The following is a 15,171-nucleotide window of genomic DNA, read 5'->3' as shown; positions in this document are numbered from 1 at the left end:
TCACTCGATCATACAGACAACGTTTCGAATGTAAAGATGGATAACTGAGGCCCTAGTCTTGTTGACGGCTGTTCCGTTTTTTGTTCGACCCCCACTGCTTACTAATGGTGCACATCCTATATTTTGTGCTACATCTTTCGTGAAAGTTGGAGGCCTGATTAAAAGAGGAATCGGTAGATGTTTAGATTTTTCACACATAGAAAAGTTTTCATCACACATAGGATCATTTCGATCAAGCTACATTGGTGCAAAATTTGATCAATACTTGGAGGTATTGCATTACTATGCACCGAGGCTAGTGCGGAGCTGGCTTTCATTTCCGAAGAAATCACGACACAATGTGCAGTTTGTCTGTTTGTCGTAAAAAGTGATTTTGTACATTTTATTTTCATATTCGTTGGAAAGACTTACTTTGCAATTGTTTCAAAACCAAATTGCACTTAAAACAAGAGCCGTGTGCGGAGATGGATGTGAGACCTTTCTTTCCCCGTCGAGCCTCTTTCTGACAGACAGTGAGAGACATTGGGAAAATATTTGGTCGCCATTTTGTTGTTCATCCAAGATCACCATCGGGATATTAGTTGTTTCCGTGCTTCCTCCGGGATGGGGGAGACGAAAATCATCTACCATATAGACGATGAGGATACTCCATATCTTATAAAGCTTCCCGTCCCGGCCGATCGCGTCACATTAGGGGATTTTAAAAATGCTCTCAACCGCCCGAACTACAAGTTCTTTTTCAAGTCTATGGATGATGACTTTGGGTAAGTTCTTGGATAATCGACAAACGTGAATCCTAACGACAGGCAGCAGTGTGGGTCACAAGTGTCTTATTTTTATTGTGCACACGATTTGGAGTGAGGAAACAAAGGTTATTTTCCAGAAACGCCAAAAACACATGCTGGAACTATGCTGCAGTTTTTATGAATGAACTTCGATGTTCTCTGACAGCAAGCCATTTGTATAGGAACCTGGCTGAGATTTAAAAGAAGCTGCAGACTGTTTCGTACATACACATGCATTTCCTCCCCTTAACTATGCCAATGGTGATTGCATAAGTATTTCTTTGTAGAATATGGAAATTTCTACCTATTAGTCTGTTTATGGGCCTGTTTATTGGAATACCTTAGTGACTGTTACATCTGTTGTTATTACAAGATACGTTTTGTATGTTTTTGTTTATGCTGAATTCTCACTGAGTAGATACATGAGTTAAATTTGAGTGAATTATTCCTTTGATTTCAGAAAAACTAAAGGTAGTAACATAGATCTTCACTCATCATGTGTTATCAGCCAATGAACAAAATCTGTTGTGGTAATGATCACACAGATATTTTCAAATAACACTCTTGAATTTCTTTAGATGATGCTCCAGACAGAAGTATTTCGTTTCAGTCCATATGGTTGGAAATGCATTTAGATTTCTTGAATTTGAGACAGGACTATTACCTGAGCTCAGTCACCATATGGCCCCTAAGTGAATGTTCAGTTAAGTTACCAAACAAATTGAATTTCGTCCAGAATATCTATATGACTAACAGTTTGAAATAAAGAGCTTATCTTCAAAGTTATATCAGTGCATTTGTTTTCAAAATTAAACGTTTTTTCCATTGATAAAATAAAATACTGTTATCGCCTGAGTGGACAGTTTGAGTGACAAACACTGTTGTAAAATAGATACAACTTATTTTCTATGTGAAAATGATGTTCTTGATGAATATGACATTCATTTATGATTATATGCCACGCTAGTTATGCAGCAGTTTCAGATTCCCTTTCAGTGTTCAAAATTAAGCATGAAATTCAGGGGGGTCCTTGTCATAACCCTGATGTTAAAAGGTAAATTTTATATTGTCTGTAGATGCAAATAACACAGCAAATCTAAAGGACCCCTGAACCCCTTAACATATAAAACACTGCTTTATTTTAATATAAGTATCCAAGCATCACAAATGAGCATGTTTACACTGTCATCACAAACATCCTTGGTTGAACAGCAATGAAAAGATCAGATCAGTGTTTTCCCCCCCCGGAAGTTTGTTTAGAAATTTCTTTTTATGTGAGATTCTTTCTGATTTCAGCGTTGTTAAAGAAGAAATAATTGATGATGAGGCTCACCTGCCTTGCTTCAATGGAAGAGTTGTTTCTTGGGCAAGTATTTTTTATGTACATGAAAGTGTTTGTATATGTGTATACATGGTATAGCTGCTATAGAGCAGTTCAGTTGTGAGCTAGTTGCCAGATAATGTCAACAACTGGCTTTAGTGACTTTCTGGGATGTGAAAATATATAAAAACTGACAAGTTGAACCCATACTTTTCCTATGTCCCTTTGTTAAACCCATCCTGGCAGTGGCTATTACTCATTGTATTCTTATCCACTGTCTTCCATGTTGAATGTCTAGAGTGATTGAAAATACATAGATCCCTTTCTTAAATTCAGTGGCAAACTAGAGCAGAGATTTTGTATGTTGGTTTGACTTATGCCTTTGGCAGATATGAAAATAAATATGCATTTCCCTAGCCCTATATTGGGAAAAGTTGTGTTTCCAAAATAACATGTATTTATAAGACTGTTTTCTGGACTAAGCATATTGCAGTAGGTACCTTTGATCTGTGCATCAAAATTCACACCAGGGAATTTAATTGATTGACCAATAACCATACTGTTGGGAAAATCTTAAGCTTTAGATTTCGTATTTTAGGTGACTATTTGCAGACTTATTGCTCAATACCAGTTCTTCAGAAAACTACAATTAATTCTGGTGTGATAGCAAGTTCTGGAGTTAGCTAATCTCTCAGGATAAAATATGACAAGTTATGCTATTCATATGAAAACAAACCGTTTGTATTAATACATTCAAATGGTATTTACTCTAATAATTACTGTCAAGATTTTCAACATGTTTAATAATAACAATCTCTAATGGTGATTCAGTTTGATTTGCCTGTACTTGTTCAGGTATGTGATTTGTCAAGAAATAAGAAATTCTTTTAGGTTAAATTGAAATTGTATATAAAAAACCATCTGACATCATGTGACAGATGCACAGAGTTGGATGGAGAGGGCTGATAGTGTATGGCATTTTTATTCTGAATTCAGTTAATGTGGTTTCAACAATCAAGACAAAGGATGAAGGCATTCTGTACCTCAATCAGTGAATCTGAAAAAAATCCTTTTCTGTCTTTCACCCATGGTGGTGGATTTATGTGACATAGGTTGTTTGAACTTTAAAGCAGTTAATTATTCTTCAAAGTATAATTCAGTATGTGGAGTGCAAGTTCTGGACCATCTGGAGCAAGTGGTGTTACAGGGCTTGTCAGTGCTTGGTGATGATAATTAATGAGGATCCTGGTGCAGGTGCTTGCTAATTACTTGTTGCAGAGATGGGGCAGTAAGATTGAGGGTGATTCAGAGGATGGTTTTTGTCAAATTCCATTTGTTGTTCAGCCGGGATGAAGGATAGGTTTACACAGATCAGGGGTAGAACGTAACCCTGAAAGTCTGAGTAGTGATATCACATACAACAAATTTTCTACAAAGCCGGAATTTCTGCTTTCTCTCAGAATACCTTGTAACTGTCTTCAGTTAATGGAGTAACACAAGGATCTACGGCCACTAATGATGTAAACTGTATGGATTAGACAACAGTTTCTGCTTCTCATGCCAAGGCACAATGGTTACCAGACGATAAAACATTACAACTTTTATGAGCTATGGATCTATTTGGGAACCATATCTAAGATGTGAATACGTGTGTTTTGGTCCAGAATGTGATTATGATAAAACTCCAAATACTGTGTAGGTGAATCAGTTAATGCACATATCCTGATGATGTTTTTCGGTTTGTCAGCACCATACCCCTACTCATGGGTTTCACCAGTAGTAAATGTCTGATACAGTGGTAGAAACTTACATTTATAGTCCACTAGTCCTTATAATGATATAGCAAAACCCCTTTAAATGGGAAATTTCTACTAGTCCTTATGATACCTTAACTATTGGGCAGTTTGGCAAGGATTAAAGGACTAGTGCCAATTTCTAACACTCTGATTAGTGGACATTATTGGCTAAATAAAATGGAGCATTTCCATAGATCATTTGAATTATACAGTGTTTGAAATTAAGGGGGATCCGGGGATGTTTGAGGTGTTCTGTGATATTTGATTCTAGGAACCCCCTAAATCTGTAACTTTTAAACATAAGACTCATGTCAAGGCACCCTGCATAATTTCAAAGACTGTTATATATCATTCCACTGTTAACTACCATTCAGATATCACTAGTTTTGGAATATTGCAGATTATGTAGGAACTCTTCGGCACTCATCCATAGTGTTAGCACTCTGACACATGTTCTAGGTAATTGGGTATCCTTCAGATGGGTGGAGAATTTCTGATTTTTACAGTTGGCATGTAGGTTGTCTGAAAAAAAGCTTCTACTGGTGCTATGACATTCAGAGCTCCAGATAAGCTTTTGGTGTTGTGGGTATTTTACCCATGCATTTGAAAATAATTGGGTATCAGTAATTCTATCTGGGTATTCAAATTTCTGTTACCCACTAGTTTTACACATGTGGGTATTTAAGTTAAATATTTATAAACAATATTCATCTAGTCCCTGCAAACTGGTGTCGTGTGTGTTCGAGAGCTTTATAGGACTCAAAAATATTGCGATACTTCCACAAGAAAGTGCAATGGCAAATGATCATGATGTAACTGTCATCGTGGAGTTTGGCAAGGTTGACGGAATGCCCGTTTATAATTTCAAAATAAGTTGCTGATTTGCTAATCGAATACGCAGGGTTACTTCACAATATTGATGCGCACAAGTTTTATTTTTGTAGCGTATCTGTGATGTTCGTTGCGTATTTGATACGCTTGGATTTGATTTTACTGCGTATTTCTATATTTTCTGATGCATATTTTACACAGTGACAGATATGCAGCTTATCTGGAGCCCTGGACATTAGGCCAATCAAATCATACATATGATGTGGTTTGCTTAACAAACTTGCAAGAAAAGAATACGCAGGGTCGTTGCATTTGTTCAAAAATATGTTTTCTTTTTTATTGTTTCTGTTACTCATTTTTTACCCCTCTCCCCATGTCTTTTATATATTTTAGTTAATGCCAGTGACAGGGCAAATTAACCAAATCTACTGAACTGGGAACATGTATTTTCTAGTGACAAGGTACTGCTGAAAAGCATTTAGGACATTATTGCATCAGTTTTGCTCAATATAAGAACCAGAAACATTGATTTTCTTTATTTTTTGGTAAACTCAATTTTGACTGCAAGTGAAAAATTGAGTATGCCTATTTTCCCTGCATCCATGCTTTTTGTTTTGAGTGTGAAAAGGAATTTACCCTTGACATATTCAATTGGGATCTGTAGTTCTGACCAAATTGATGAAGTGTGATTTCAAAGTATCATGATGCAGCTCTTCTGATTGTTCAGCTCGAGTTGCTTGATATTTGACAGTTGTTTGAGCATTGATATCAGGAAACAGAAGTGGCTGGCTCCTTGTGCAAATTAAGCCTGAAAGACAAGGGGTCCTTGTCATTCCACCAATGTTAAATGTTTTAGGGCTGCCCTAGGTTGAAATACTGTAACAGCAAACCTCTAGCATTCCCCCCCCACTTTAAGTTTGAACACAAGTGTCAGAAAAAACAGGAGCAACATTACTATTAACCTGAAAGACAATATAGTTCATGAGTTGGTTGTTGGTTAATATTTAATTATTTCATCTGTGAAGTTGACCATGCATTCGCATTGAAGTTAATCAGATATTCATGATGAAAGAGATGAGATTGTTGTGTCAATATGAGTCATTTACTGTTGTAGTGGCACAGTTGCGTCCCTTGGACACGCCAGAAACCTATGATCGTGGGTTCGGATCCTGGTTAGCCCCGATTAGGTGGCTAAGTGTGTCAGCACCATACATGAGTTCATAGGTTTCACCAAAGTGGTAAATGTCTGAGACCTGCGTCACTTTGGGCTTTCCTACCACATTAGTCTGGCATTCCACGGTATAATCTGAACGTAAGAGGCGACTAACAGGATCTCGTGATCTAGGCTTGCTTACTTGGTTGATGCATGTCATCGCATCCCAGTGGCATGCATCGATGCTCATGATGTCAATCACTGGATTGTCTGGTCCAGGCTCGATTATTTACAGAGCACTGTCATATAGCTGGAAAATTGCTGAGTGCAGCCTTATTCAACAAACAGACAATGATATTACTGGAATGCTGTTAAAAGCGACATTAAAACCCAACTCCCTCGTTTACTGCTTGCTTTTGGATCTCAACACAGATGCATGGATAGGGTGGAATGTCCTAAACTGCACTCTCTAGATGAACTCAATATAGTTGGTCTGACAGTCCTCCTGGTAAATGTGCACATGGCACAATAGTTTCGTTAAAATAAGTACCTAGACTTTGATTCCACACTTATGTGATCAGTCTGTGCTAAAAACCTTTGAGACTACTGTCCTGAAAATGTCTCTTAGCATAATATTTTTTGTTGAATTTACTGTTACTATATGAATTATTATTAGCTGAGCTTAATAAACCGACCCAAATTTGGGCTTCACATTAGTGGCTAAAATTCCGACCATGTGATGCCAGTGATAAATTATTAATTGTACCTTTGTACAAATAAACTGGACAACTCTTTGAAAATGGTGAACATGGTTTATGAACGTTTCATGTAACCTTTGTCTTTTGTTTTTACGTAAAAGGCACACCTCTTTAAAGATCTTTTGAGGTTCTGTGGCACGCTCGGGAGAATAACCCTGCTTTTCTGTTGGTAAGACGGTTGAAAAGCAGTTCTCAAAGACATGTTAGTGTTTGACACTGACCAAAATTTGCAGTGGTCCCAAAAAATCTACTGGTCCTGTTGGATCTCTACTAGACACAAGGGTGCTGACCATCAGAGGTTATATATCCCAGATACTTCATCATGTTCATTCAACAAGTGAGCAGGCATACTTAGAATGAGAAACCAGTCAGGAAGGTGACCACTGTACTACGCAGGGTTGTTTAGGTTGCTGGTGTTGCTTAGAGCTTGAGTCGATCTATCACTGATTTCAAGTGTCATACAAACAAAGATTACTTTGTTCTTGCCCAAAATAACCCTACACCACTGGACCAGCATTAATTCAATTTTGCTGGTATTTAGAGAAATATACTAGACTCTGACCTGCTGAACACCGACAGTGTCGAACACTGACTTTTAAACCTTTCCTGATCCCATCCACAAATCTTCCAGGTGTAAGTAACTGAACAATGAACACAGTAGAATGTCTGCCAGTAAGTCTTCCTAAAGTTAAATATGGTCATGGCTGTCATATAGGGGGTAATTAATTAGCCATTATCTGATGTGCAAATAAGGAAGATCTGAATTCATGGATGCAATTCATTTTCAGCAGAATGGGATTTGTCAAAAATGACACATTCATTGCACACAGTCCATGAATGAATGACATTATTAAACGCTGAAAACAAACTGTTTGTCTTTACAACTGTTGTTTACCTTTGGTCTATCTCCTGAGACATAATATGAAGTTTCTACTGTTGTGTAATATATGTTTGTTTATTTGTTGTATAATGCCACTCTCAGCAATAGTCAAGGTATATGACGGCGGTCTGTAAATAATCGAATCTGGACCAGACAATCCAGTGATTGACATCATGAGCATCGATCCAAGCAATTTGGATCAATGACATGCATCAACCAAGTCAGCGAGTCTGACCACCTGATCCCGTTAGTCGCCTCTTACGACAAACATGGTCGCCTTTTAGGGCAAGCATGGGTTGCTGAAAACCTATTGTACCCCGGATCTTCACGGGTCGTTTAATATTTGTACTAATGACACTATAACATGTTTGAATTTGGATGGGGAGAGATATTTATCATCTGTTTATCAGTCCCCTTTCATGGTATTTAAGTGGAAATAAATGCTGTTTGAAAAAATAAGAAGTCAATGCTGAAGAAAATACTGTGCATTCCATGGACACTGAGACCTTTTAGATGTGAAAAAGCATATCAGTTCTTACATTTACAGATGTGATATATATGTATTTTCAATTTGCAAAATGAAAATTAGGACACTCATAGTTAGATAAAAAAATTGAGTATCATTTTGTTTTTTTTTGAGATAGCCTTTATCAAGGTTCATATTAACATAAGTTTGCCAGTCTGAGACTGGTAAAATTCAGGAAGGACTAGAGACAGTTCCATGTGGACTACCACTTTTTTCCACTAGGTTTGTTCGTTTAATGCTGCACTGAGCAATATCCTACTATATCTAGCTATTGTATGGCGACCTGTAAATAATCTTGTCTGTACCAGTTAAACCAGTGATTGACATCATGAGCATCAATCTACACATATGGGGTACGTTGACATGACAAGACTATTAGGTAGACTGCAATTCTCTGTGGCAGGTCGTTTTTGTGGGCAAGTGAAAAAAATAATAATTAACATCTGACCCTGCTGTATGTATATTAACTTTTTAACAGTTATCTTGAATTTGTTGTCGTTCTGTTAAAAGATATGTATTATTAAGCAGTATATTTATTCCAGACGATCCATTGATGTTAAATGAGTGCTTCAGCTAGCAGTTATCACAAACTCGTGCCGAGCTAATGCTGCCAAATTTCAGGAAATTATATTGAAAATAATCTGTTCCTTCAAAAGCAACATCCTTAACTGATAAGTGTTTCTCATCAGGAATCATCTGACAGATAACAGTAAATCATAGTCCTAATATATTTCACCTCCGTGTCCTATCATCTTCGAGTGATACAGCCATTGAAACGTTGTTACCTGGGTATTGCAGTGGTAGAAACTAACATTTTTAGTCTGCTACTCTTTATAAGGAAAACTGTATCAAACCCTTAAAAATGCCACATTTACTAGTCCTTATGATACCTTAACTGTTGGGTAGTTTGGCAAGGACTACACGACTAGTGCCATTTTCTAATGCTGTATTGGTAATTGACTGATTTAGTACCATCATGCAATGAAGCATGGATGATTAATCCACTTCCCAGATTGCCAGGTTGTATGTAGAGCCGACTCACAGTGTATCACACAACACCCTGACAGAAGTCATAAGGCCTGGTGTTTATTGGACTCCTAGTTTATTGCAGTTTACCAATGGCTATCTGCCTCAGGGGTATTCCCATGGTAAATCAGGAGTAATTGTAAATTCATAATGAAGTGTTTATTGCTGGGCCTGGCTGCATATTGCTATTGATTGTATGATGGCAATTGGATTTGTTCGGTAACTGAAGTAGCTATTGAAATTAATCAAACATATGTGTTTGGTATAGAAATGGATGGGGATTTGCATGCCTAGGTTTGATACCCCAGACATGACCCTTCACTTTGTAATGTTGTCATTGGCATTAGGTCATTAGTCATCTTGTTTGTGTTTGTGAGTTGAGTCATGAACCTGCATTATTATTTCAGTCATTCGGCATTGTGGGATTGCTGTCAGGGTTCACTTGAAGGTTTAATCGGCAAATTGGAAGGCAACATTCTCTGAAATATAGGATCTGTGTCTTATGCTCATAAATTTGGGGATTTACGTTTGCCATTATCACTCCAAATAGGTGGAAGCAGTGGCAAGTCAAACCGTCGAATTCATCAGTTATGTTGATACAACTGCCAGATTTAATAGACTTTGTTTTGTGTGATGGAGATCTTAGTAGACTACTGTATCTCATGGATATCTTAGAAGACTTTGTTGTATGTTATAGATATCTCAGTAGTAGAGGTGAGACAATAAAATACTCTATGCATTTCTTTTTGTATCTATACAAAACTATAGACTTGCTAAAATGAATTAATTACTACTCGTTACATGAGCCCCAGTCAAGTCAATTATGGTAAAATGTGTTGAAATTTGCTTTCGAGTTCACTCCTGAAAATAGCTGCTATGAACATGTTTCTGCTGCTTGCTGCTCCTTTGGAGCCTCCTCTGACATTTTTAAAGTCAAGAAGTTTCCACATGATCCTATCATGACCTATGTATCGTGATACATATTGAATTGTGACCTTGCTGTACCATTTCACCCTTACTTAGTAGACTTTGCCTTATGTTGTGGAGATCTTAGTAGACTTTGCTGTATTTTATGTTGATCTTAGAAGACATTGTTCTCCATTAAGAAGATCTTAGTATACTTTGATCTGTGTTCTGGAGATTTCAGTAGGCTTTGCTATGTTAATGGAAGTCGTACTCGACCTTGCTCTGTTTTAATGGAGATCTTAGAAGACATTGCTCTATGTTAATTGAAATCGTAGTCGACCTTGCTCTCTGTTAATGGAGATCTTAGTAGGCTTTGCTCTGTTAGTGTCGATCTGTGTTTCCTGTATTGATCATTAACTGCTTCACTTACCAGTATGCATATGATTCAGCTCATTCAGTCTGACTCAACAGTCTCTTCAAGATTGGTTGGTTGGTTTGTTGTTTAACGTCGCACTCAGCAATATTCCAGCGATATGACAGCGGTCTGAAAATAATCGAGTCTGTGCCAGACAATCCAGTGATTGGTAACATGAGCATCGATCCACACAATTGGGATCGATAACATGCATCAACCAAGTCAGAAGCCTGGCCAGCCGATCCCGTTAGTCGTCTTTTACCACAAGCATAGTTGCCTTTTACGGCAAGCATGGGTTGCTGAAGACTTATTCTACCCCGGATCTTCACGAGTCTCTCTTCAAGAAGGGGTTCCGGTAATCTACAGCTTTTCTTATGTAATTAAATCCAGACAACTGCATAAGGAGATACTCTAAATCACATATTCTGTTGAATTCTGTATGGGGCCAGGTTGCAACAATTTGCAATGATTCATGCTCTTGAAGTAGAACCTCATGGTTGAGTGGTGTCTATTTATTAAAGTGGTAGACTTTGAAACCACATTTCTTTGGAACATTTTGTACTGATCTATATTTTGTGATGCATGTACGTTTGCACAAGTAAACTGTACAACCCACTTAGAATGATGAAGTTGTGACCACAGAATTGCATTTCTATCTCTCTTGTACGATAAATCAGACAGTTAAAAAAATCAGTATTCAAAGACATTTTTGAAGCCATAAAACGTGGACTATCAAACCATTAAAGCTAGGCTGCACTTTGCTATGATTCCTGCGCTTGAAAGTAGAAGCTGTGTAGAGTTGTGTTGATGTAGTAAAGTCATCATTGTTACAGTGTTACTTTACCTTATGTTTACTCATCCACAGCCAGAGATTTTTCTGTTCAGAAAGGTTAGAAGATATTATTTCAAAAATTAGAACTATTGTTTACGAAAAAGGATGCAATAAGACAATCCGGGCAATTGGACTGGAAAGTTTTTGACACAGAATATTACCTCGTTCTCCGTCAAGTAAGACCATATATCTTAGGGCTAAAGAATAATAATCTTGTGTTGGGTTAGCAGTCAATTGTTGTATGAATATTGAAATCAAACATGATACATCTATATGACATGAGTATTGCCATCTTAGTGGACATTGAATCTTTATTCACTGCATTTTCCATACAGAGTTCCGTCCCTTAGTCATACCAGGATCCTCTGATCTTAGATCTGAATCCCAATTTGTCTTGATTATTATCTTTTGTCTGTTAGTACCAATCCAATGCTGATACATTTCATCAAGGTGGTGAATTATCTTTTACTTGCATTAATTTTTACGGCCACATTATGCTGACAGTCATGATATTACTGAAATTGTTTTAAAGTGGTGTAAATCTCACTAACTCAAACCATCATATCATTTGATAATTGTGTAAAGGAAGTGAACCATGCATGACGTCGGGTGCATTTACGTTATTTACTTTTTCTAGCCGAGCTTAAACATACACCGCAACCCACGAACACTGTGGGTATTATTCTGAACGGTGGCTTCGGTCGTAAATCCTTGTTATTTGGACAGTCAATTATGCGGAACTGCCGTGACCTAATCCAGCAGGCCGAGCCCACATCAGAGACACACGAGATACTCATAAACTGAAGCATCTTTTATTTGCGTACCTGCTTACAAACCAGGTCAGGTGTATAAACAGAGAGGTGTTGAGATGAGAGGAAGACCTGAATTTCACATGGACTGGTCGTGAGACGTACTCAGGTCATCTTCTTGATGCAAAAGACCCTACAAAAATTTGGTGCACTTTCTTTCGCAGTATCCTGTTGCCAATGTGTAACTTTTAAGAAAATATTGGCCCAGTTATCAGGTTGATATACTTTTGCCCATGTTCTATTGATAAAAAAATCCACTAGTCCTAATTGTCTTGCCAGGCTGTCCAAAAGTTGAGATTTCATAAGGACTAGTTGAAACTTGCCATTGGTAAGGATTTTGCTCTTTGTTATCGTTATGATGTTGGGGATGCTAAGGATGGTTGAAGTTGAGTGTTGAATTCACACACACACACACACACACACACACACACACACACACACACACACACACACACACACACAGAGCAGTAGTTTGATGGCTTCTGACAATAAAACATATAGGATATTGCTTAATAGGTGTGATGATCTATGACATTTTGTTTCACCTTTTGTCCACTTGGAAAAGTTTTTCTTTTGATAACTATAATCTATTAATCCTTTGAATGTGATGTATTCCTAATATACCATGCTACATGCAACAGTTATTACCTAGATACTGTGGTACATTATTGTACATTCTGTCGTGGTACTCAGACCTGCTTTGGCCTTAAGTCATTGGTTTCTCACTGTCTGGCTGTTAGTGGTTTGGTTTGGATTGGTTTGGTTGTTTAACGCCGCACTCAGCAATATTCCAGCTATATGACGGCGGTCTGTAAATTATTGAGTCTGGACCAGACAATCCAGTGATTGATATCATGAGCATCGATCCACACAATTGGGATCGATGACATGCATCAACCAAGTCAGCGGGCCTGACCACCCGATCCCGTGGCTGTTAGTGGAAGACACATATATATATATGTAAGAAGCTAAGTATATATGTAAAAATATATATGAAAACATACATTGTTGAATTAATGCATTTTAAAAAAAAAGTTTAATGTCTTGTTCTTGGAAGACATATATATATATGTAAAAATATATGTGGAAACATGCATTGTTGAATTAATGCATTTTTAAAAAAGGTTTAATGTCTTGCTAGTAAACCTTTTTGCTCATGCAAATTAATTGGCAATCGGTAGAAAAACAACACAGAAAAGATAACCACTCGTCCTGGTGTCTTTCTTATTTTGCCCTTAGCGTGTTCAGTGCAATGTTGATGGGGTAAACTTATATGTTAGCTATCACTCTTACAGTGAAGGCTGATGATGTACCTCCCGTGTGAAGTGTATATTGTTGTTTATTGCCTGGTGTATATTGTGTGTATTGTACAGGTGTTAGTGCAATGAGAATATATCGTCTCTGCCTATATCTCCAGGTCTGTCAGAGGTGTTGACATTCCCCGTGGTTTATGACCCAAGGCGGTTTATGCTTTGTTGTCACCGTAACTCAGTGAATAGCTGTTTTGCATAGTATTACCTTCCAAGGCTATCATCATGACAGGGACTTTTTCTATCGGCAGAATTGGGCGAGAGAAATACAGTCTAGTTTCAATTCAGAATGGCCCAGTGTAAAGTTTTATGATGCTAGCGTAGAATGTGGGTTCAGAGGTTCTGTGTCTAGCCTCTAATGGACCTTGATGAAACATGAACTCCTAAGATGTGTTCTCAGTTACGCCGCTGGTCCCCAGCAACCTATGCTTGTCACAAGAGCCGACTAACGGGATGGGGGGTGGTCAGGCTAGCTGACTTGGTTGATGCAAGTCATTCTATCTCAACCTCGTGGAGCAATGCTCATTATGTCAATCACTGGATTGTCTGGTCCAGACACAATTATTTGCAGCCTGCTGTCATGTAGCTGATATATTGCGGAGTGTGGCGTTACACAACAAACAAACAATACAATCTTTGTCATTTTTTATGGGGTTTTGTACCATAAATTATTGTTTCCAAAGGCTAGTGTTTGTAAGTTTATATAGTACACTCATGATTCGATTTCATAAAGTCAATTTGTACACTGGATCATCAATCAGTGCCAAACACGTTTATCATAATATCTTCTAGCCTGAGCGTGTCTTTTACTTTGTTATTGTCTACTTTTGAACAGATGAGCTTTTATAAGGCAATGTTTATTTGTCTGATATTTTTGTATCAGCTGGTCATAGGTAGACCTGAATTTGGAATGCTGTCTTCAATCATATGATTTCAATGGTCAGTTGTTAGATTCTCACAAACCTGATTAATGCTACAAATCATTGAATCTATTTGCAGTATCCTAGCATCTCACAGTTATCTGATATTTCAGAATATAACTTCAGGAGTCTGTTCGGTAGTCTGTCCTAGACCGTGATAAATGAACTCTTCACGATAATGAACTCTTTAAGGTAAACTGGGTGAGGTTGGTCTTGGATTCGCGTTAACGTGGATCCCCTGCCTGGTCCATACCCTGCTGATTAAGATACAGGAACTGCCTTGGGAAGGTCACTAGGAAGTCGAGAATGTTGTCAGATAGTCTGGAGGTCGTTAAGGTCGCGGATAGTCAGGAAGATCACTGATAGTCAGGAAGGTCACTGATAGTCAGGAAGATCACCAGGCAGATGGGAAGTTCGCCAGATAGTCAGGAAGGTCACTGATAGTCAGGAAGGTCACTGATAGTCAGGAAGGTCACTGATAGTCAGGATGGTCACTGATAGTCAGGAAGGTCACTGATTGTCAGGAAGGTCACTGATAGTCAGGAAGGTCACTGATAGTCAGGATGGTCACTGATAGTCAGGATGGTCACTGATAGTCAATATGGTCACTAATAGTCAGGATGGTCACTGATAGTCAATATGGTCACTAATAGTCAGGATGGTCACTGATAGTCAGGATGGTCACTGATAGTCAGGATGGTCACTGATAGTCAGGAAGGTCACTGATTGTCAGGAAGGTCACTGATAGTCAGGAAGGTCACTGATAGTCAGGATGGTCACTGATAGTCAGGATGGTCACTGATAGTCAATATGGTCACTAATAGTCAGGATGGTCACTGATAGTCAATATGGTCACTGATAGTCAGGATGGTCACTGATAGTCAGGATGGTCACTGATAGTCA

At 38.1% G+C, this 15,171-nt stretch overlaps 1 protein-coding gene across 8 annotated transcripts in view; it reads left to right on the top strand.

Annotated features, from left to right (window-relative positions):
- Positions 1-402: 402 nt before the first annotated feature.
- LOC139470852 (segment polarity protein dishevelled homolog DVL-3-like) overlaps positions 403-15,171 on the top strand; it is a 74,831-nt gene continuing 60,062 nt past the window's right edge. For 4 of the 8 annotated variants that reach the window (XM_071253169.1, XM_071253168.1, XM_071253167.1 and 1 more), the window contains exons 1-2: positions 403-764; positions 2,082-2,151. In XM_071253169.1, the coding sequence (XP_071109270.1) occupies positions 604-764; positions 2,082-2,151 (231 nt within the window). In that variant the 5' untranslated portion in view covers positions 403-603. The remainder of the gene's footprint in view (positions 765-2,081; positions 2,152-15,171) is intronic. The other 4 variants (XM_071253173.1, XM_071253166.1, XM_071253171.1 and 1 more) reach the window with 3 other exon arrangements.

The sequence above is a fragment of the Haliotis cracherodii genome, unplaced genomic scaffold, assembly GCF_022045235.1.
Source record: "Haliotis cracherodii isolate W230 unplaced genomic scaffold, xgHalCrac1.p SCAF_21, whole genome shotgun sequence".
Taxonomy (NCBI): Eukaryota; Metazoa; Mollusca; class Gastropoda; order Lepetellida; family Haliotidae; genus Haliotis; species Haliotis cracherodii.
This window is presented reverse-complemented; position numbering and strand designations above follow the sequence as displayed.